This window comes from Meles meles, chromosome 9, assembly GCF_922984935.1.
Source record: "Meles meles chromosome 9, mMelMel3.1 paternal haplotype, whole genome shotgun sequence".
NCBI lineage: Eukaryota > Metazoa > Chordata > Mammalia > Carnivora > Mustelidae > Meles > Meles meles.
In genome coordinates, this window is record NC_060074.1 from 74,939,618 (window position 1) to 74,962,311 (window position 22,694).

General features: G+C 40.4%; 1 protein-coding gene across 1 annotated transcript in view; it reads right to left on the bottom strand.

The window, feature by feature from the left end:
- Positions 1-22,694, bottom strand: part of TTN (titin) — a 274,251-nt gene that overhangs the window by 243,092 nt on the left and 8,465 nt on the right. Inside the window, 21 exon segments of the mRNA XM_046018787.1 lie at positions 70-238; positions 327-491; positions 656-927; positions 1,834-2,078; positions 2,184-2,417; positions 2,958-3,163; positions 4,656-4,798; positions 5,724-5,939; positions 6,051-6,111; positions 6,320-6,578; positions 7,274-7,339; positions 7,595-7,876; positions 9,029-9,151; positions 9,257-9,550; positions 16,058-16,195; positions 16,672-16,809; positions 17,395-17,532; positions 18,683-18,814; positions 20,110-20,250; positions 20,938-21,090; positions 21,639-21,966. Coding sequence (XP_045874743.1) covers positions 70-238; positions 327-491; positions 656-927; positions 1,834-2,078; positions 2,184-2,417; positions 2,958-3,163; positions 4,656-4,798; positions 5,724-5,939; positions 6,051-6,111; positions 6,320-6,578; positions 7,274-7,339; positions 7,595-7,876; positions 9,029-9,151; positions 9,257-9,550; positions 16,058-16,195; positions 16,672-16,809; positions 17,395-17,532; positions 18,683-18,814; positions 20,110-20,250; positions 20,938-21,090; positions 21,639-21,966 — 3,903 coding nt within the window.

Genomic DNA, 22,694 nt, shown 5'->3' on the forward strand with positions numbered 1-22,694 from the left:
TAGTTATTGCTTCCTTGGTTATTGGATTTGTATAATGAGCTTAGTTTTATTATTTTCAAGCATACTCACCTGATTTTTGGATATTTATGAGGTACAATGATGTCACTGTTTTTCAGCCATACAATATCAGGATTGGGATTACCCGTAGCTCTAACTTTCATTTCAAGTCGAGAACCTTCCTTTATGTTGAGGTTTTTTAGTTTTTCTACGAACATTGGTTTTACCTGATGTTCCACAGCTGGAAGAGAAAAGTTTTGATTCAGAGTGAGTAGGACTGAAATACTTGTTTACAGTGATAAGGTAGTTCCTTTTTTAAGAGCAAATACCTTCCACAGTTAAAATCACTGAAATCGAAGATTTTCCTGCCCTGTTTTGGGCAATGACAGTCCATTCCCCAGAATCACTGGGCATTGCAGGGACAATAATCAGTGACTGGGTACCATCTTCTTTAATGACTACTTTATGGGTATAATCATTGACAATTTGCTGGCCTATAAAAAATTAAGTAAAAAAGAAAACATATATTAAAAATAATTATTTTTAAACAATTAACTTCTATAACACACATATAAACTTAATTTTGTGTTTAATGACTTGTAAGTAAAAACTGATCATACAAAAAAAAAAAAAAAAACAAAAAACTGATCATACATACCATCATGAAACCAGAAAGTCTCTGGCATAGGTCTACCAACGACCTTTAAGTCAAATCTGGCTGTTTGCCCTTCCAAACATTTGAAAGAAGCAGGCTTTAACACAAAGACTGGCTTATACAGTCTCTCAAGTTGTGACTCATCTGTTTCCTCTAGCCTACGTCCAGGGGACATCCTTGCAGGGGACATCCGTGCGGGGGACATCCGTGCAGGGGACATGCGTGCAGGAGACATGCGTATAGGAGATCTACTCACTGAACGTGGAGAGATAGATCTGAAAAACCAAGGCAAAACAGAGTATTTGCATGAGGCACAGAGAAAACCCAGCAAAATAAACAAACCTCTTTCTTAACACTATTTTAGAACTGGCTTCATGTACATATTAGATGGCACTTCAAAATCACCGGGATTCAAAAAAGAATACATTATCATTGCCCCCAAATCTATGTTTTTCATATATCCTCCATTCCAGTCAGTAGTTCTTCAACACAGCCAGGTACCCAGCCTTAAAAATCTTGGAACAATTTTTAATAGTCTTTCAATCACCACCTGCCTTTAATTAGTCACCAACCCTTCTGATTCAACTGCCAAAACATCTCAATAAATATGGGTTGGTTAAATAAACCAATGAACACATTTATAGAAAAAGAGAAATATAATTTTTTATCCAAGCAAAGTGAAAACATAGAAATTATATTTGTAAAAAGCCCAAACCCTATCTATACATTGCAGCCAGACTGGCTTAGATTGGATTTCAAGTGTTGGCACCACCACCTACAGGCTGGGTGAACGAAGATAATTTTCTTTGGCTCCCAGAGATCAAGTGCTCCCGCTTCCAAAGCAGTAATAACACCTACATTGCAGGGTTGTTGTATAAAGAAGGGATAACATATGTAAAATTAGGTGTTAAGGAAACCTTGGTAGTTTTCACTACATTAGTTACAGCACTGGAAAATGAATAGCATGCCACTCCAAGGAAAACGCTTTGTTCACCTTACACAGGGGTAAGAAATAAAAATGCTTGGCAATTATCTGTATGGCTAATGGCAAGTTTCTGTGCTTCTCAGCCTTCTTTTTTTTTTTTTTTTTTGGTCCCTCATACAATAGCAGTTTGTTACTTGGATATTTGGTCTTTTAAACAATTTAAATCTTCATCAACCCAAATTATTCCAAGTCTTACCTGATTCTGCTCACTGGTTCTGGTGTGGGTATGTAAGTCGGAGCACCAAGAGGCGCAGCAGGCTCTACGTACAATTTCCCTGAGCAAATTGCGTTTCCTTTCATATTGCTGGCAAATGCAGTATAGATGCCCTCATCTTCTGGAAGAACAACAGGTATGCGTAGACTAGCTCTGCCATCTTGCAGAAAGTCCATTTGGTATCTCTCTCCATGCTTGATGCGTTTGCCATCTTTGTACCATGCAATCTGCAAAAAATATCATGCATATTTGAAAAAAATTTAGATAAAATAGTTACTGTAACTGATTTGTATCTTTATTATAACCTGGAGACCTGATGTTTATATTTTTACCTTGGGTAATGGATAGCCAGACATCTTGCAATGAAAGGTAACACCCATCCCCTCAAGAATTCTATAATTCTTTATTCTTAAGTCAAATCCTGCTTCAACAGCTTCAGATTCTGAAATGTCAACTGCCATCTTTTCTTCTCCATCTTCTTCAAGAAGTTCTTCTAACGTAGTCTTTATTATTCTGTATTCGATTTCTTTGATAAGCCTCTCTTCAAAGGAAGAGATATGGAATTCCTATATAGTAAAAAAAAAAAAATGACAGTTTGTTAAAAATATATATATCCTGATGGAAGGAAATAATCTTTAAGAGTGTTAGTTTTAGAGATAAGGATTGATTCAAGTTTTTGACTGGGAGAAAAATCTAGAAGGCTGTTTGTTTTTGTTGAGAATTAGATGAGTCACTGTTTTGTTTTTTAATCTGCATTATCATCATCTTTGTCAGTTCATGCTGTGGCATCTTGGGTCAATGATAGTCTAGGCCACGGATTATGTTTGGAATGTCCATCCTGCAGACAAAAGGATCTGGGCAGTAGTGCACTTGGTTGTTCCAATATTTGTCTTTTCCTTCATATATGGAATCCCTATTTCTAAAGCCATGTTGTGCAGCATGTCATGAAGATTAAGGAAACTCATCAACAGTGAATCTAGACCCACTAATCATAGTTTAACCCTGACCCCATCCCAGGAAAAGGAAAAAATCAAAAAGAGGGACATTGTGGGTGCTAATTTCATAACTTATGAAATGATTTACTTGGTCATGATTGTTCTACTCACCTGTTCTTCTACAAAAGTTCTGACCATTACAGTATCTTTGGCCATTTTTTTCCTAATTAAGGCCTGTTCTTTTTCATACTCTTTTTCATAGTCAGAGTATAAGAATCCAGGTGCTATTTCCCCAACTTTAGGTTCTTGCACAAATGCAGTCATTTGTGTTTGGTAAAGCATTTCTTGCTGGGACTTCATCAGTGACTCATACTCAGCTAGAAGTTAAGAACATACATTATTTTTTTTTAAGTTTTTATTTAAATTCCAGTTGTGAATATACAGTGTGATATTAGTTTCAAGTGCACAACAGAGTGATTCAACACTTGCATAATCACCCAGGGCTCAGCACAAGTTCCCTCCTTAATCCCCATCACCCGTGTCACTCCCCACACCACCCGCCACTTATCTCCCTTTTGGTAACTTTCAGTTCACTTTCCACAATTAAGAGTCTCCTTTTTGGTTTGTCTCTTTCACTCTCTTCCCCACCCCCCACCACTTTGCTTGTTTGTTTTAGGAACATAAGTTTAGTATTTCTATAAAAAAGTGTTCATGCCACTTCATTCAGGCAAGCCCTACACTAGGAAAAATTGATAGTCAAAAGCTGAATTTCCCAAATTTTACCATCAAAGTGCTCAATCTATATTAAGTTGAATTCTCAAACCAAATTTTTATTTATAAGTCAAAGCAGCTGCTACTATCGTAGAAAGACCTTTACATTACTGGTCAGTTCTTTAGGATCTAGCCTAGTGCTCTTCCTAATTTACTGTGTGGTTTTTGGCGATTCATTTATCTCCATGGGTCTTGAGTATTTTGTCTGCTAAATAAGGATAATAACTTTCTCTAAGGGGTGTTGTGCAGATCAAATGAGACAGAACCTGGAATGTCCACTATAATGTGAACAATTAAGCAAAAGTAAATGTGACCCACAGATACATTTTGTTTGGCCTGAATGCCATTATACTTTTTGTCATATTACTTTGAATACTGAAAATCTTGATTTTCAGGTTCTTCTTTGTTTTTCTTTAAGATTTATTCATTTGTTTTAAAGAGAGAGAGAGAGAGAGAGAGAGAGAAAGAGAATGCATGTGTGTGTACCCACAGATGGAGGCACAGAGGAAGAAGGAGAGAACCTCAAGCAGACTGCCCACTGAGCCTGCAGCCTGATGCAGGGCTCAATCTCATGACATTGAGATGTGACCCTAGCTGAAACCAAGAGTTAGATGCCCAACCAACTGAGCCACCAACGTGCCCTTCCAGGTTTCCTTTAAAACTTCAGAAACTCTAGGAACACAGAGCCTGGCATGTGTGTGCCTGGTGACAACACAGTGGGTGGGCAGCTACTGTGCCCTTAAGACAGGGCACGGGCTCTCCAGTTTGCCAGTGTCTTCATGGGACTCACTAATATCATCTGCCTGGATCTGGAAGGCAACTGGAATTGGAATCCCTGCATCTTCAAAATATGCCTAGAAATAAATGCACCAAATAGAAACTGGTGCTAGAACCTTGAAGTTTAACACCAGTATGGCTTTTGGGGCCATGTGGTCTAAAACATTTCCTATTCAGATGAGGCCAAGGTAGCAATGGAGACAGAGCTGGGATATCAGAACTGGGATGTTTTAACAGGCCTTTTGGCAAACACATAGCACTCCTCCTTCCTGGCATTCCTTTCCTATCATGCACACAGAAACTACTCAGAGCTGCCTTTACCTTCTTCAAGCAGGGAGGCAGATGCAGACGTCTCGCCATGCTTATTACGAATGACAATAGTGTATTCTCCAGCATCATCAGCAAAGGTCATTGAAATCACCAGTCTGCACTCCCCAGTTTGCTTGTTGTAGCTCACTTTGTATCTTTATAGAAATGAAGACACATAAAATTCAGTCACAAAAAACCCTACGTGAAGAAACCAGCCCTCATGAGGATCTGTGGTACAAAATGCAATGACCTTAAACATGTGACTAAGCTCCATGTAAAAGAGAAGGCTGCTGAGAATTGAGGAAAATGCATGAACATGAGTAATGAGGGTCAAACAACTTAAAATTTTTGCTTCAAATAAGGTTCATATATTCTTTGAAATAAATAATAGAATATAATACTACTAGAATCAACCATATGGAAAGGGCTTCGGTGTTAATGTTAGCAAATGAGAGGTCATTTAAACACTTAGGTATTTCTCTTTGTTCATTATTTTGCTCTCTGTTTCATGTGAAGATCAAATGAATAATCAAAATAACAAATTCCTTTAAATATTTCAATATGAAGCCCCTGGTATACTATATTTTTTCTTACTAAGATGAAAGAATTAGATTTTTTCATTTGTCGTAAGTTGCAGGAAATTCAAAGCTAAATTTTACATTCATTTACAGCCAATTTATTAGCATAAATGTTCATCATGTATAACTAAGTTTCTTCTTCATTACATAACCCTTGTTTTTTTATCTTTTAGTCACTTAATTATTATGCAATTTTATTGAATCCTGTCTTAGATGGTTTCTGGAAGAATATATGTGTGTAAAATTCCACATTTTCTCTATTCACTAGTTCTATACACGTATCAAACAAGAATACAGAAAAAAATATATCTTTATATACCTTTGTCACAAAGTTTTGTTTCTCAATAAGACTTTGTGCAAAAGTGTAAAAACAACTCAAAATATACTCTGAAGTTTCCATAATGAAAGAGCCTACATTGGGGGGGGGGGGCTATTTCTCTGTAGGCTTCATATACATAACATACAAATCACAGATAACTCTATCTGTCAGCCATCAAAATACCTGTATCCCGTGGTAAGAGGAACACCAGATTTTTTCCAGTAGACGTGGGGCTTTGGATTGCCGCCAACCTGACATTCAAACACAATGCTGCCACCTTCCACCAGTTTCTGGACCACTGGTTTTGTAATGAAGAAAGGAGCAGCAGGCTCTCCGGGCCCTGCCTGTTCCTCTGTGATGCTAGTATCCGTCATCACCACATCTCTGGACTCTACGAAGCTGGAAAGAGAATTCCCTCCATATTAGCTTCCGCAGTTGTAATGCACCAATACCAAAGGGACTGAAAAAAAATCAAAACTGTACTAGAACAAAAGCAAAAGCATGTTTTACCGTTTCTCTTCCGTGGTCAATTTCTCAGTCACAGTTGTTTCCTTTTCAAACTCTTCTGATGCTAGAAGAAGACAGAAGTTTCTCATTTAAGTTGGGCATTGAGTCCCTTTTGTCAGTGACTTCTGCTTAGTGTGACAACTAAGCTGACCCTCTAATGGACCCCCAGTTCCCCAAGGGGCCATCATTATGAGGCATGCAGAAACCACGTTGTGGAAAGTGTTGGCTGAGGGCGATGCCGTGTTTAGAGGGCAGTGGGAGTGTGTACCTACCTTGCACAGCTAGATAGCAGGATGTGCTGACGGTCCCAGCCTCATTCACGGCACTGCAGGTAAAGCGTCCGCTGTCTTCTGCAAAGGCTTCGCGAATCATAAGACGGGCAATTCCACTCTGGAAGGTTATCTGGAAATCTATGGAACTTTCTATTTGGTAGTCTTCCCTGTACCATGTCACTTTTGGGGATGGGTACCCAGAGATGTGGCACTCCAAGGTGACGGATTCACCTTCTATAACCGTCACATTTTTTAAGCCCTGAAGAGAGAAGGAAAAGGAAATACCAATAAGGCATGCATAGTCATTAAGTCATTAATCATCTCTATGAGTTATGACAAGTGGAAGGATTTGAACTTGCACATTCTCATGGCCATAAAATGGTTTTTTTTAAAGGTCAAGACTCTAGAAATATTAGTAAAGAGACTCCCTTGGAAACTGAGTATACCTAACTTGAAATAAATGTCAGGTGTTGCCAAGTTTGTAAGGCAGAACGGAATCAACACCATATAATGGGGCAACTCTGTATCCTCTGTTATTCTCACATATTTAAACAAAGCAAATGCTGCCACTTCAACAAAACTTTTCCTGCTATTCCCAATCAGAAGTACTCTCTCCTTCCTCTGTTAAATGAAGGTGCTTTTCACCTGCTATATTATACTTGTCACCTTCTATATGTATCCTTTTCTCTGATACTAGGCTAAGTTATCAAACAGGGTTGGATTGGTCTGTATATCTCCATAACTCTCCCGATAAAGCCATATACCTCACAGAAACCCATTAAGTCTATTGACTATGTGACTGACAGTTGCCAAACAGAATTCCTCTTTGTCTTGCCAAATAGTGTATTGTCTTACAACTCGCCTTTGCGAACTCACTAAGGCCATTCCGAGAAGCTAATCTTTGCGTATGTTAAAAGTATCAGACCACACACACACATCAACTTCCTTACTCACCGAGACCAAGGTTGGTGGGGTAACCGGGATTTCAACAGGTGCAGGCACCCTTGCTACTTCTGTCACCTATGAATTTTACAAAATGCCCATGAAATAGGGGGCAAACTCATTAACTCTTAGCACGTGCAAAATTGCAAACACAATTTGAGACAAAGGAGCTCTGACCCACACCAGACTCAAAAGAATTACGTCTGAACATGGTAAAGGAGAAAGAAAGGGAGTGTGCCCAGCCAAGAATGCCCAGCTGAGTACCCCGGTGGCACAAACAAGCCCCGCTCCATAGCAATGGCTCAAGAAATGGCATGCAATTCAGGGACTCACCTTGGTTTCCTGCTCGTGTAAGACTTTGAAGCGTTCCTCATGGACTGTGCTACCAGTGATGCTCACCCCTACCTCCTTCTTCACTTCAATGCCAGCTTGACTCTTGTAAGTGTCTGGCACATCGGTGAAGGGAAACTGAGGGGAGGGGGTAGGTTCGGCTCTCACTTTAGCCTCAGCAGGCTTCACAGTTGGCGCCTTCACTGACTTGGTGATCTTCTGAGCAGAAGGTGTGGCTGACAACTCTTTCTGTAATGTGGCGATAGCACTACCAGCTATCGATGCCTGAAGGGAAAAGGAGCAATCTGTGTCAGGATTCAGAGAGCAAACAGCCGCCATCCCTCATTCTGCAGGGGACTGAGTCTGTGGTCTATACAGTCTTTCAATGCTCTCACTATCGCTCTTCTGATCAATGAAAAGGCAGTTAGAGATAAGCCTCTTATAAAGCTCGTCATCATTCCTGCCAATCTGTAAAATACATTTGGAAAATATTTTTCAAGGGTTGTATTTAGAGCCCCTTATTTCGTGCTCCTCATAAAGGGATGGAGGGTCCTCTAAAGCTCGGTGGTGAATTCCCACTTAACCACCCTAACAATACCACAGCGGGAAATTCAAAATCAGGAAATTCCGAAAGTATTTGGTGAATGCCTGAGAACTACATTAAGATAGCACTGTAAAGTTTCAGCCTCAAATCTGGGTGGCAGCTGAAAATGGAGACGTTCAGGAAAATATTTTGAAGGCTTTCTCACTCTTTTCATTCTATCACTTTCTACGGTTATTGGATTTCAGTAGTAACTTGGGGCTATTCCAAATATAGGTATTAAATGTACTTTACAATTCTCTGAAGGCACGCAAGACGTGTATTCCACGTCTTATGAGTGGGAATGAGAAGAACAGGGGCTGATGTGAAGGGTACTATGTGCTGCCAACTTGCTAATGGTTTTGTCTGTACTAACTTGCTGCTGATGACAGAGCTGGGACACTAATCCAAGGCTGTGTGACTCTGCCACCCAACCCAACTGCCACACACACTACCTCTCTGCATCTCGTTATATTGAGTATATGAAAGCACGATTTTTCAGTGTCTGACTTTATTACTGATATACATTCACAGCCCGAAGCATTTCACAGCATAAGGAAAACTAAACCGTGTGATACACCATCTTTTTACAAGTTGTGAAACAAAAAGAGAAGGCTGTATCGATTTGGGTCTTCTTTGAGGTGTATGGTAACCCCCTCTTGCTGCTTGCTGCTTAGCCTGCTGGACAAGTTCTGGGAGCTAGACTGCAGGGGCTCCAGAGTCTAATGACCATAAACAGACATCACCAGAGAGACGCCCACACTGGTCTACACCCCAAAGACCCTGTTTACATCACGCATTAGGTACTTATTTCCTTCAAGCCAGACATTTCTGAGTCATGCTCTGTACCTTCTTACCTCATATCCATGTTCTGTCTTAGGGACAGAAATTTTTGAAACAGTAAAGTGAGGGCTTGCTGTGCGGGGGCGTTTATCCACATGGACTAATCTTTCAGTTGTGAGATCTGTAGTTTTCTTGATCTGCAAGGAAATGAGAATCCGTGACAGCATGGTTTACCAGATGACCAGTGCGGTTAGGCTCACTTTCCCACAGGTAGGGTGAAGATCCAGCAGGTATAGACCTACCTGTGATGAAATGTGCATTCCCATTTGATCAGTAGTTGTGATATGAGTCTCAGAAGGAGCCTGGATCACCCTAGGCTTGACTGCTTTAGGGACAACGTGGGGTTCCGAGGCTGGACGCTGGGGATGCTCAGCTACCTTTGTGGCGGAAATGTGCTCCTTATAGCCATACTCCACAGTGGTCTGCTGAGCATAGGATTCTTCAAGGTGCCTGGGCTCCCTGGGTTCTCTGACGCGGGCCTGGTCTACCGCAGCAACGACCGTCGCTACGGCTTCTGCCTTCTTCCCAACGTCCACCTGGAGACAAGGTTTCCAGAATTAATACACAGTAACGTCAAACTCAAGCCGGGACAGCTCCTCCAAGGACAGCCACTGAGAATAGACAAATGCCTGAAGGTGTGGTAGGGAGATGGCACCCATGTTATATGGCTCTGTTAATGTCTCAAGGAATGTGGCGCACAGACGCATTATCTCATTGATGATTATAATGTAATGGATATCTAGTCAGATACATTCTGTATATACCTGCTTAATTAGATGAGACATTAAATCACACACACACACCACGTGGGACAACACAGAATGTATATAAAGGAAGAAGATTTTGAGTTTTTCTAGGATTCTATCTGAGGCAGTTAATTAGCACTTGGGAAATCAGAACTCTGGAGCTGGTTATCTTCATTGATTCTTTTTATTATCCTGTCAATCACTTAGGTTAGTATTGCTGCAATGACAGCAATGATGAAAATGCACTCAAAACCCTCCTGGACCCATCCAGAAAAATCAGCTGCTACCGAGTTGTACAGCTGCATGTAAATCTGAGATAATGTGAAAGCTCATGAAACAATAGTGAGCATATTAATTTTCTTATGATTCCCTAGGGATACAAATTTTTAATCTATTAGAAAATATCTTCCTTAAAAAACATGAACAAAGAGATTCTGATTAAAATGAAAGTGTTAATCATATTTGGATTCAAGAGAACAACCTTCTGCAGTGAAGTTCAATTTACTTTCGTTATTACTGGGAGGTAAAGCGAAGAAAAAACCCCAGAAATGTTGTTTTCTCATTTCCATGAATCTGATTAACATAAATGAAAACAGTTTGCAAATGTGTTTCTCTTTTAAAGAAAGCAAAGTGGCTGATGTGGCTTACAAATTATGAGTCTATGCAATACTCAGAAATAGCATATCCTAAAAATCAAATCACTGTGTCTGTCAGCGCTCTTTAAAACTAATGCTGGAGTATTTTATTAATGTCCAGTTTTCTTTTCTACGGCTGTGAATGAAATCGAGGTCTCATCTGAAATGTCCTTCAAGGATGCTGCCTAGATACCTGCTAAAATTGTTCTTGGAATCATTTAGGATATAAATGAGGTTTTTTTCTGCAATGAAATTGGGCCTTTAGTGATCATTGGCTTCAATCAGTGCTTCTTTCCAGTAAGCCACAAACAATCTAATCTTCCCTGAAGGATTGCAAATGCCGATGTCACTTTACCACTGCGGCATAGGAGAAACTGAAATACACATGAGTCTTAGGTAAGTTAACTCTGGTCGTCTGTTTTTCTTTTTTAATCTACGCAGGTCATCAGTTGATTTGAATTTTACAGATATTTTAAAATGTTATCTATCTTTGACAGCTAACACAAATATATATATTTAACATCTCTGTATGTATTTAATGTAGGCCAAAGATTCAAATGAGATACGAAGTAAATGTAATCATTCTACAGGCAAAGTAATATGTATTAAGTATACATACACTTTCAACATATATGTAAAGACTGATATACCATTCTCTCTACATATAAATGTTTATATGTGTGTGTGTGTGTGTGTGTGTGTGTGTGTGTGTGTATACACTTAACATTTATTATTTTCTCGTAGAGTGATTTCATTACATTGTATTTCACCTGAATCTTTCAACTGGTCTGTGAGATACTCAGGTTGAGTTTTAGTTTTATTTATTTTAACGAGAAAACTTAGGCTCAAAGAAATCATTTGCCAACTAAAATGTACAAATATGCAAATCTTGTTCCTCACTTAAAACTTCTACAAAGAAAAAGAATCTTAATTATGGGCAGGATACTTAACATTGGAGAAGCATCTACGTACTTTTCTCCTGAGTTATTACACATCGAGTTCATAGACATAAGCTGTTTGGTGGACAACCACAGGTGTGTCCTCTTTGCTGGTACCATTTTTTTTTAGTGGACTCACATCTCTTATAGTCTTGGAACCTAGATCAACAGGAAGAAGAACTGGAGCAGGAGACCCCAATTCAGACCAGTTAAATGCTGAGAACTAACTTAGGAAATGTAAAGGAAAGTGTTATTTAATCTGGCTTTTCGCAATGAGAAACACTAACTGTTGCCCCAGAGGAGCTGGGTGGGGTTTAATCGTCTCTCATGCTTGGTGACCTCTTCGGCAATTACATGGAATGCTAGAGCACAATGACTCATGCGGCATGAAAAGTTATGGGTGCTATGATGAAATGGGATGAAGCAGTGCTTTTCACCTCCACAGTATCAGTTTTCATCTCCTCCCGGGAAAGATGGATCTGTTCTTGCTTAATAGCAAATCCTTCGCTAGTCCTTGGCAGTGTGGCTGGTGCAGTAGGTTTTGCTGTGGTAACTATTACTTTGGGTATAGATATTTTCTCAGCTTCCATTCTTAGCTAATTTTTAACAACAAAAATAAGAGTCAATTTGCTGTGGGTCTTTCATAGATAGATTTTATGAAGTTCAGGAATGTTCCCTCTATCCCTATACTTTGAAGCGTTTTCATCAGGAACGGATGCTGGATTTTGTCAAATGCTTTTTCTGCATCAATTGAGAGGACCATGTGGTTCTTCTCTCTTCTCTTATTGATGTGTTCTATCACACTGATTGATTTGCGAATGTTGAACCAACCTTCCAACCCAGGGATGAATCCCACCTGGTCATGGTGGATAATCTTTTTAATGCGCTGCTGGATCCTGTTTGCTAGGATCTTGTTGAGAATCTTTGCATCCATATTCATCAGTGATATTGGTCTGAAATTCTCCTTTTTGGTAGGGTCTTTGCCTGGTTTGGGGATCAGGGTAATGCTGGCTTCATAAAAAGAGTCTGGAAGTTTTCCTTCTGCTTCAATTTTTTGGAACAGCTTCAGGAGAATTGGTGTTATTTCTTCTTTGAAAGTTTGGTAGAATTCCCCAGGGAATCCGTCAGGTCCTGGGCTCTTGTTTTTTGGGAGGTTTTTGATCACTGCTTCAATCTCATTACTAGATATCGGTCTATTCAGGTTGTCAATTTCTTCCTGGTTCAATTTTGGGAGTTTGTAGCTTTCCAGGAATGCATCCATTTCATCTAGGTTGCTTAGCTTATTGGCATATAACTGTTGGTAATAATTTCTGATGATTGTTTCTATTTCCTTGGTGTTAGTTGTGATCTCTCCCTTTTCATTCATAATTTTATTAATTTGGGCTTTCTCTCTTTTCTTTTGGATTAGTGTGGCCAATGGTTTATCGATCTTATTAATTCTTTCAAAAAACCAGCTTCTAGTTTCATTGATACGTTCTACTGTATCTCTCGTTTCTACCTCATTGATCTCTGCTCTAATCTTGATTCATAAAATCTATCTATGAAAGACCCACAGCAAATATCATCCTCAATGGGAAAAAGCTTGCAGCCTTCCCGTTGAGATCAGGAACACGACAAGGATGCCCACTCTCACCACTCTTGTTCAACATAGTATTAGAAGTTCTAGCAACGGCAATCAGACAACAAAGAGAAATAAAAGGTATCCAAATTGGCAAGGAAGAAGTCAAACTCTCTCTCTTCGCAGATGACATGATTCTTTATATGGAAAACCCCAAAGACTCCACCCCCAAACTACTAGAACTCATACAGCAATTCAGTAACGTGGCAGGATACAAAGTCAATGTACAGAAATCAGTGGCTTTCTTATACACTAACAATGAAAATACAGAAAGGGAAATTAGAGAATCGATTCCATTTACTATAGCACCAAAAACCATAAGATACCTGGGCATAAACCTAACCAAAGAAGTAAAGGACCTGTACTCGAGGAACTACAGAACACTCATGAAAGAAATTGAAGAAGACACAAAAAGATGGAAGACTGTTCCATGCTCTTGGATTGGAAGAATAAACATTGTTAAAATGTCTATACTGCCTAGAGCAATCTATACTTTTAATGCCATTCCGATCAAAATTCCACTGGTATTTTTCAAAGAGCTGGAGCAAATAATCCTAAAATTTGTATGGAGTCAGAAGAGACCCCGAATTGCTAAGGAAATGTTGAAAAACAAAAACAAAACTGGCGGCATCACGTTACCCGATTTCAAGCTTTACTACAAAGCTGTGATCACCAAGACAGCGTGGTACTGGCATAAAAACAGACACATAGACCAGTGGAACAGAGTGGAGAGCCCAGATATGGACCCTCAACTCTATGGTCAAATAATCTTCGACAAAACAGGAAAAAATATTCAATGGAAAAAAGACAGTCTCTTCAATAAATGGTGCTGGGAAAACTGGACAGCGATATGTAGAAGAATGAAACTCGACCATTCTCTTACACCGTTCACAAAGATAAACTCGAAATGGATAAAAGACCTCAACGTGAGACAGGAATCTATCAGAATCCTAGAGGAGAACATAGGCAGTAACCTCTTCGATATCAGCCACAGCAACTTCTTTCAAGATAAGTCTCCAAAGGCCAAGGAAACAAAAGCAAAAATGAACTTTTGGGACTTCATCAAGATCAAAAGCTTCTGCACAGCAAAGGAAACAGTCAACAAAACAAAGAGGCAACCCACGGAATGGGAGAAGATATTTGTAAATGACAGTACAGACAAAAGGTTGATATCCAGGATCTACAAAGAACTTCTCAAACTCAACACACACAAAACAGATAATCATATCAAAAAATGGGCCGAAGATATGAACAGACACTTCTCCAACGAAGACATACAAATGGCTATCAGACACATGAAAAAATGTTCATCATCACTAGCCATCAGGGAGATTCAAATTAAAACAACATTGAGATACCACCTAACACCAGTCAGAATGGCCAAAATTAGCAAGACAGGAAACAACGTGTGCTGGAGAGGATGTGGAGAAAGGGGAACCCTCTTACACTGTTGGTGGGAATGCAAGTTAGTGCAGCCACTTTGGAGAACAGTGTGGAGATTCCTCAAGAAATTAAAAATAGAGCTTCCCTATGACCCTGCAATTGCACTGCTGGGTATTTACCCCAAAGATACAGATGTAGTGAAAAGAAGGGCCATCTGTACCCCAATGTTTATTGCAGCAATGGCTACGGTCGCCAAACTGTGGAAAGAACCAAGATGCCCTTCAACGGATGAATGGATAAGGAAGATGTGGTCCATATACACAATGGAGTATTATGCCTCCATCAGAAAGGACGAATACCCAACTTTTGTAGCAACATGGACAGGACTGGAAGAAATTATGCTGAGCGAAATAAGTCAAGCAGAGAGAGTCAAGTATCATATGGTCTCACTTATTTGTGGAGCATAACAAATAACATGGAGGACATGGGGAGATGGAGAGGAGAGGGAGTTGAGGGAAACTGGAAGGGGAGATGAACCATGAGAGACTATGGACTCTGAAAAACAACCAGAGGGTTATGAAGGGGCGGCGGGAGGGTGGGGTGGGGTGGGAGGTTGAGGAACCAGGTGGTGGGTAATAGGGAGGGCACGTACTGCATGGAGCACTGGGTGTGATGCCAAAACAATGAACACTGTTATGCTGTAAATAAGCAAATAAAAATAAATAAATTAATTAAAAAAAAATAAGAGTCAAATTGATGTGATTTGGAACAAACAGCAACAATTTAAATATAATCTCGGATGAAGTATGTTACATATTGGCATTCCTGTCACCAGTGAGATTTCTGAAAGGCTGACATGCCATTCAGTATGAGACTTGGGTAAAGGTTTAGAAAGTTGATCTTGTCTCAGGCCTTAGGGGAAAAAAAAAAAACAAAGATGGAGGCATAGAAAACAACACTGAGAGAAATACAGACAGGACTCAGCCATGACACTAAAGGGATTTAGTTGGTAATTTCCAAAAACTATATTGACAATAAGGAATAAAAGTAGGGAAATAGCTTCTTTGGGGTAAATGACAGAGTCACAGTAGGTTGGTTAATTCACAGAGATTTCACAACTACAATAGATTCTACAAATAAACTTTTTCATGGCTTATGTGTATTTTGGTTGGGTGATTCCTTCTCTAGATTTTAATACTGCATCTTATTTATCTTTAGCAAGATAAACTTATCTTTAGCAAGATAAACTTATCTTTAGCAAGATAAAGATAAAGGGAAAGGCACTGTAATTTTCTCATCTGGTATTTACAAAAAGAACAAAAGATAAACTTTCTACTTGAAAAAAATTATGGGTAATTTCCTGAAATAAGTCCGTATTTTACAACATAAGATACTGAATTTATAACCCCTCAAAACATACATCTTCACGACAGTAAGATTCATCATGAACTATCTTAAAATCAGCCTGCATGCAATTTCAGTCACCAACTTTCAGAGAACTTCTAGATGTTAATAATAAAAAATGGGAAATAATTGCAAAGAGATCAGTGGGGAGAGGAATATGTAGTAATATTAACAACAATAATTTGATTTTTTAGTTTCCAATCATTTAATCATCTAAAAAATAAATTAGGTTAATAGTGTCTCATACATAAGAAATTCTGAGATTGGGATTAATGTATTACGAAAGAGGGGATTGCACACTTGGAATAGCGAGCATCACCTTTCCATGAGAAACTTGGATTTGTTCTTGTCTAGTAGCCATTCCTTCTCTAGTTCTCAGTATTGTTTCTTGTTCTTGGGCTTTAGCAGTAGCAACTGCTATTGTAGACAAGGCAGTTTTCTCAGCTTCCTTCCTCATCTGCTTGTTACAGCAAAATCAAAGTTGAAATTGCACAGGGCTTTAGACACACAAGGTATGACACCCCCCCCCCCAGTGGGGATGCAGGATGAAGTCATTCAGGGTTAACTACACAAAAGAAGTTACTTGACAATGTTTGTATATATGGACTGGGAATCACAAAACACATAAATGTTAACTAAAAAAATAAAATCTCCGGATGATTCCATATATTGCTTTTTAAAAATCAGGTTAAAAATGCTCATCTTCATGCAGAGAATAATGGTGGGATAAAATGAATTACACATGTTACAGATGGATGAAAATCAAGTGTGCGGATAAAATTAATGGTAGGCAGTCACACATTCACCAATCTGCTTTTAGTGTGGGATTCAAAAAGGAAGATACAGACTAATAATTCATAACACATCATAGTTAATAGTCTGCTAGAAATTAGTTAAAGATCAACTTTTCCCGTCTCAAATATGTGTATTCACCTTTTCCTGAGTTATTTGAACTTGTTCTCTTTTGGTAGTGATGCCTTCTCTACTTCTTGATACTAAATCTTGTTCTTTGACTTTGGGTGTGGCAACTATGACTTTAGGTACCACTGTTTTCCTAGTTTCTTTCATTATCTGGTCATATGATAAAAAGAAAGGTGAGAAAATGGTCATTAAATTTCATACAGCCGCTAATAAAAGAAGTCAAAATGGAGAAAGGAAACAACTTTCTTCCTGTTCACGGACACTTCAATCACTTAAAACTATCGTATTTTGTTGCTTGGATCGTCTGTGCTGTTTCATTGCTAACAGTATCAAAATAAGCGCAGTCTAGAAGAAAAAAATGTGATCAGCAGTGAAAGAACAAAGGACGCATTTCTCTCTCTCACATTCTTCTTCTTATGACCCACAGGAAATTCTAGTACAGCCGTAATCAACACATACTTTTGCATTTTCTCAACTGCCCCCAAAACTGGAAGATGGTAGAGTGAACTAGAGTGTCATGTTAGTAACAATCCAAAGAAAGTTTGAAAGTTAGGAATGAAAAGTGGCGGTGAAAGCTGGAGGTGGCAAAGGGATCATGAGAGATTTGGGGGAGGTTTCTATTTGAGTTATAAAAAGGGGAGGTGAAGATGTGATGAGTAAGTCCCAGGATGAACATGTAGGCAGCTTGCAAATGACATGATGGAGAGTGAATTGCACACCAGCAGGGGTCATCACCTTTTCCTGAGTTATGTGCATTTGGTCGTGGTGTGTGGCAATTTCTTCTGGAGCTCCCAGGATTGTTTCTAGCTTTGTGGACTCTGCGGTGGCAGCTATCACCACGGATGCAGCAGCTGTCATAGCTGTCTGTCTGATCTGATTTTCAGAGTAAAATGAAGGTTTCAGATTCAAAAGAAATGGCGAGATACCCTTGCAATGTTCATAAGAATACAAAATGTTTAGTAGTAAGGGAGAATATCACATTTCCATCCTAAGGGCCAACACTTAATGTTTAAAACACAGACTTTCGTTTTCCTGAGGAGTAGCCTTCTTTTCTGCCCACCTGCTCCTTCACAGATTGTCCTAGAAACTAAAAAAGGTCTCTTTTTTGAGGCATGTCGACATGTGAGGACCCAGTGAGCAGCCACTGGCGAATGGATGGAAAACCAGAGTCAGGCGGAGCTCCCCAGGAACTGGCATTGCCATGGCAACGGGACCTCTATGCTCGTGATCATGCCAAGTAGGGTACGTGGGCATCCAAAGTCTCTCCCTCACTCCAAGGAGAAGGAAACTCATTCAGTAGCCTGTCGTCAGCCTTCAAAGGGTATAGAGTATTCTCAGCTAGACTTTTGTAAAAAGTAGCTCTGGGATCAGCAAAGAACAGGAGGTCAAGATTGGTAAGTGCAGGCAAGGGTTAGGAAGTGCAGGAAAGAGTTAAAAATAGATGCTTCTTTCCTGACCCCTTAAGGCTAGATGTCACACATGGAAGAGAAAGGGATGTTGGTGACACTGAGGTTATTCTCAGATGGCTCTGTGGCACAAAAGCAGCAAACACTTCTAGGTCCCTATTTGTCAATCAGAAATTAGGACATTTTCTTGAGGAAGACTGGTGTTCTTTGGGGTCCAGCATCTCCTCACTTTCCCTTGAGATTTACTTGGCATGTTCAAGGCTGGTGTGTGCATGTGTGTATGCACACGTCTTATAACAGAAGCGACTGAGGGTTCGGGCTGCGTGTGAGGAAGCTGTGCTGGGAGTAACTGGACTGGGATGGTATCTGTCTTTCATTTCAATATGCTCTAGAAATGTCACTGATGTGCCCACCATCTCCCCACTACTGATCAACTGAGTGAAAAATTGTGGAATGAGAACAGAATCTCCATCACAGAAGAGTTTCAGAGAAACAACAAAAAGAAAATACATACAAAAGACTTCTCCATTTAGAGGTTCTGGTAATAGGGTACACACAGCTGGCTAGAATGTGTTATGTGTCAACGAACTACAACATAGTTACAAAATCAGACTTACTGTTTCTTGAGTTACTTGTTTTTGTTCTTGTTTTGTAGTAATTTGTCCAGTAACTCTCGTTTCTTGCTCTTTGGCTTTAGTTGCAGAAATGATTACTTTTGGTACAAATGCTTTTTCAGTTTCTTTTCTTATCTGAAATCAATGATAAAAACAAACTCTTATTGTCTCCCCATCTCTAATGGAAGCAACATAATGTTTATTAAATACAAATAATATAACAAACTTCTTTCTTTCTTTGAGGAAAGAAGCAAAATCTTCTTTTTCTGGAGATATTACTAAATACATCATCCCATTTTCCAGGACCACGCCCTTTTTGCCTAAACCATAATTTATGCTGCTCAGGGGAAAAAAATTTGGATTCAATACCATTTAACTGAATTGGAGAGTTGCCATCATCTTTGGAAAGACTTCCAACTTTTCGTAAATGGGTATATGGGCAATACTATTCTATGCCACTTCTGTCATCTAAAGGTGATCTTAGAGAATCAGGTATTAGAATGGAAGGCCTTAGAAGTAATTTGTCTGACACTTTAGCGTTACAGATGAAAAATCAGGTATGGACAATTTACAATCTATATTTATATGATATTTTTGCTTTGGAAAATTTCCTAATTATGATGGCTTGGAATATCCAGACTTACTTTTCTAAAATTGAGACGTATGGTCAGAAAAGTTTTGTACATACCCCAGGCAAAATGTTTTCCAAATCCTTTAGCCTCTGAAGGAGGCTGTTTGGATCTGGATGTCTAAGGTGTGTGGAGGGGGACGCGGGGAGTAGGTTTCCCCATTTACCGCTCTCCTCTTTGCCACTCTCAGACACCATCCCTGACATTCCAGATCTCAGGGCTTAAAAAGACTGAAAGTTCATCTTCTCAACCCCCCAGCTGACAACTGGCCCCACTGACCAAAAGCCCCACCAAGTGGCCTTAATCTGATTTGTCCCTGAATGCCTCCAATCATGACTGCCCTTTTCACTTTTTTCGGGGTCATTTGACCTATAAAACCCATGCTGTCCATTTCACTTCAAATCCATGTTCCAAGGTTCTCCTACGGGGTCAGGAAGTAGTTGCCAAGCTATTTTCAAAGCAGTCTGTGCCTAGAGTCCTCCTCTGTTCCTTCCTCAAAATCTACTGTTCCTGGTTTGACCTCACTGGAGTCACGTGTTTGGTTAGTGCATCTCCAGAGCGACAGCGATATGACCCCTTGTTTGTGTTCAAAGAAGTCTCTTTTCTCTACACAAGTGAAGCATTTGGGGACTCTAAGGGACCTTGGTATCTGGTACCCAGGAATACACAGATACAAGGGGATTTTATTAGTTTGGTAATAGCTATGTTGCCCAAGAAACAAAACCCTTCATGGTAAACATTATTATGTGTGCTGACACAGGAACGATAACAATAATTTACATCAAAACCCACTTTTTTCACCTGTTCATGAGTTACGTGCACCTGCTCTTGTTTTGTCGTGATTACTTCTCTGGTTCTTGATTTTAATTCTTGTTCCTTGGCTTTATCGGCGGCCACTACTACCTTAGTTACAGCCGTCTTCTTCTCTGCCTCTTTTTTAATCTAAATTTCAGAAGGGAAAGGAAGGGAAGAGTTTCATGCAACCTTATATAAAAATTCCAATAATAAATCAGGATGCAGACAGAAATGTCACACAAGAGAGGATAAGGGGGGAAGCTGGAGTGATTTTAACTATAAAAGACATCTATTCAAATATGAGGTTGGGAAATTATCCTGGATTTATAATACTTTCCAACCATGAATCAAGGGTCACATTTGTTTTGAGGAAAGTAAAAGCAAAGGTCTTTTGGGGAACCTTGGAGAAAGGTTCCCCAAAGGTCTGCCCTGCAATAATGGTCCCCCCACTCCCGGCTCTTGGAGCAGCTGAGCTCTGGACTGACTAATCTGGGACCACAGCAATGAACACACACACACTCCTCTTGTTTAGCTGGCTTTCCTGGCCACCCTTTGTCTGTCTTGACCCAGGACCATGTTGATACTTGAACTCCTTCTCTGACCTCCCATGCCAATTTTCTGCTAGTTCACTCTTGTCTGTCTACCTGCCTAACACAGACCAGGATCTGTAGGTATTTCTATCTTGAACACCCTGGGTATCTCAGGCCATCTTTTGCTCAGAGTCCTAGAAGTCTGGGCCACAGTGGGCTTAGGACTGCCTTCCACACTCTTGGGTCACGGGGTTACCACGGGATCTCTCGACGCCCAGCTCACTCTGGCCGGCCACGTGCCTACCTGTTCTTGAGCAGGCTGGATGTGCACAGCAGTCGTGGTTGTCCTCTGAGCAGTGTGCTCTACAGCGCTGATGACTGGTTCTCTCACTCTGGCCATATCAACAGCAGCAACAACAGTCGCAACAGCTGCACTTTTGTCAGTTTCTTGTCTCACCTGGATTGGAAATGACCAAGTCCATTTTTCAAATGACACGCCCAGCAGATAATACAAAAATGCAATGGAAATGAGCTGCCATGAGTAAAACATATGTGGGATAAGGGTGTGTCATTGCCGAGAGAGTGGGCATGCATCGTTAAAACCTGTATTTTCTGAAAACCTCACAGAACAGAGACTTTATCCCACTTAAAAATGATTTTCCAGGGGCGCCTGGGTGGCTCAGTCGGTGAAGCGTCTGCCTTGGACTCAGGTCATGACCGAGCCCTGCACTGGGCTCCCTGCTCTTCAGGAAGCCTGCTTTTCCCTCTCCCGCTCCCCCTGCTTGTGCTTCTTCTCTTGCTGTGTCTCTCTCTGTCAAATAAATAAGTAAAATCTTTAAAAAATATATTTTCCAAAGCATGAGCCAAATTTGGCCTTCAGTTTCTGTTATGTTCGTCTGTTCATATGCATTTCCCCTCCTAGCCACATGGATGCAGCTTCATGGCAGGGTTCCAGTTGGAAACACCACCTTGAAAGGAAGACAAAGCAGGAGCGCCAGGACATACCTCCACAGCACCAGCAGCCGCAGCCCCCGCTGCGAAGGTAGCGCTGGCCGACAGGCTGGCTGCAGCGTCTGCTCCTCCGCTGACAGTCACCTGCTCCTGGATCCCATATCTCCCTTCCCATCTCTCCTCTGTCCTGATCTGTGTGGCGCTCGTCACCGTGGTTTCTCTCATCTCGGCTTCAGATGAGGCCACATAGCCCTCTTGCTTCCAAGGGGGAGGCACTTCGGGGCCCGGGGCCATGCCGGGGGTCTGGGTCTTTCGGACGAGTAATGGAGACTTAACAGATCTGATGGGGGATGTGGAGATTCTCCCTGCTGGAGACACGGATCTGAAAACCAGATGGCAGAGGTCAGGAATGGCAAGATCCAGAGCTCCTCTCCCGGTCCTCGGTTTTGAATGACGGAAGGAAAATCTGGAAGTGCTTATGGCAGAGTTTCAACACGTGTGCCCCAATAACCTATTCAGAGGCAGATAATGTACTTGACTGAAAGTAATTTGTTTTAAATCTTGGTAAGCCTTAATCATCTGCTGCAACTCCATAAGAGAATCAGACTGAATTCTAAAAGCTAAAGAATGTTGTGCCCTGCTCCACCTTCTCACCATTTAAAAAAGTCAAGACAGAAGATCTTCAAATATAGCAAAAGAAAGGACATGGTGAATACAGTAATCAGAAATCTAAATTTCTCTGCTCTCCCAGTGGGGGAGGCTGTATCAGACAGGTGTCTAACAAAGTAAGGTTTCTATGATGAAAATGCTTGTGCAATTCTGGGCTAAAGGAGTCTTGGCTCTTTTCTTTCCCTGCAGACCTCTCGCAGCTTTCACCATGCCCACAGGCCTTGCGAACCTCCAGGCTAGGGAGGGAGATTTCTTGGGACCCTTCCTGCAGAGCTTTTTTGGGTATGGGCTGTGCACCGGTCAAAGTGTTGTGAACTGCTCTTTCTAATTTTCTCTTTGTTTACCCTCACTCTCATTGTGTTGTACTCTGGACTTCTTTTACTATCCATACAGTTACTATGGTAACTGGCTATTTGAGAATCCAAGGATTCCACCATTTTT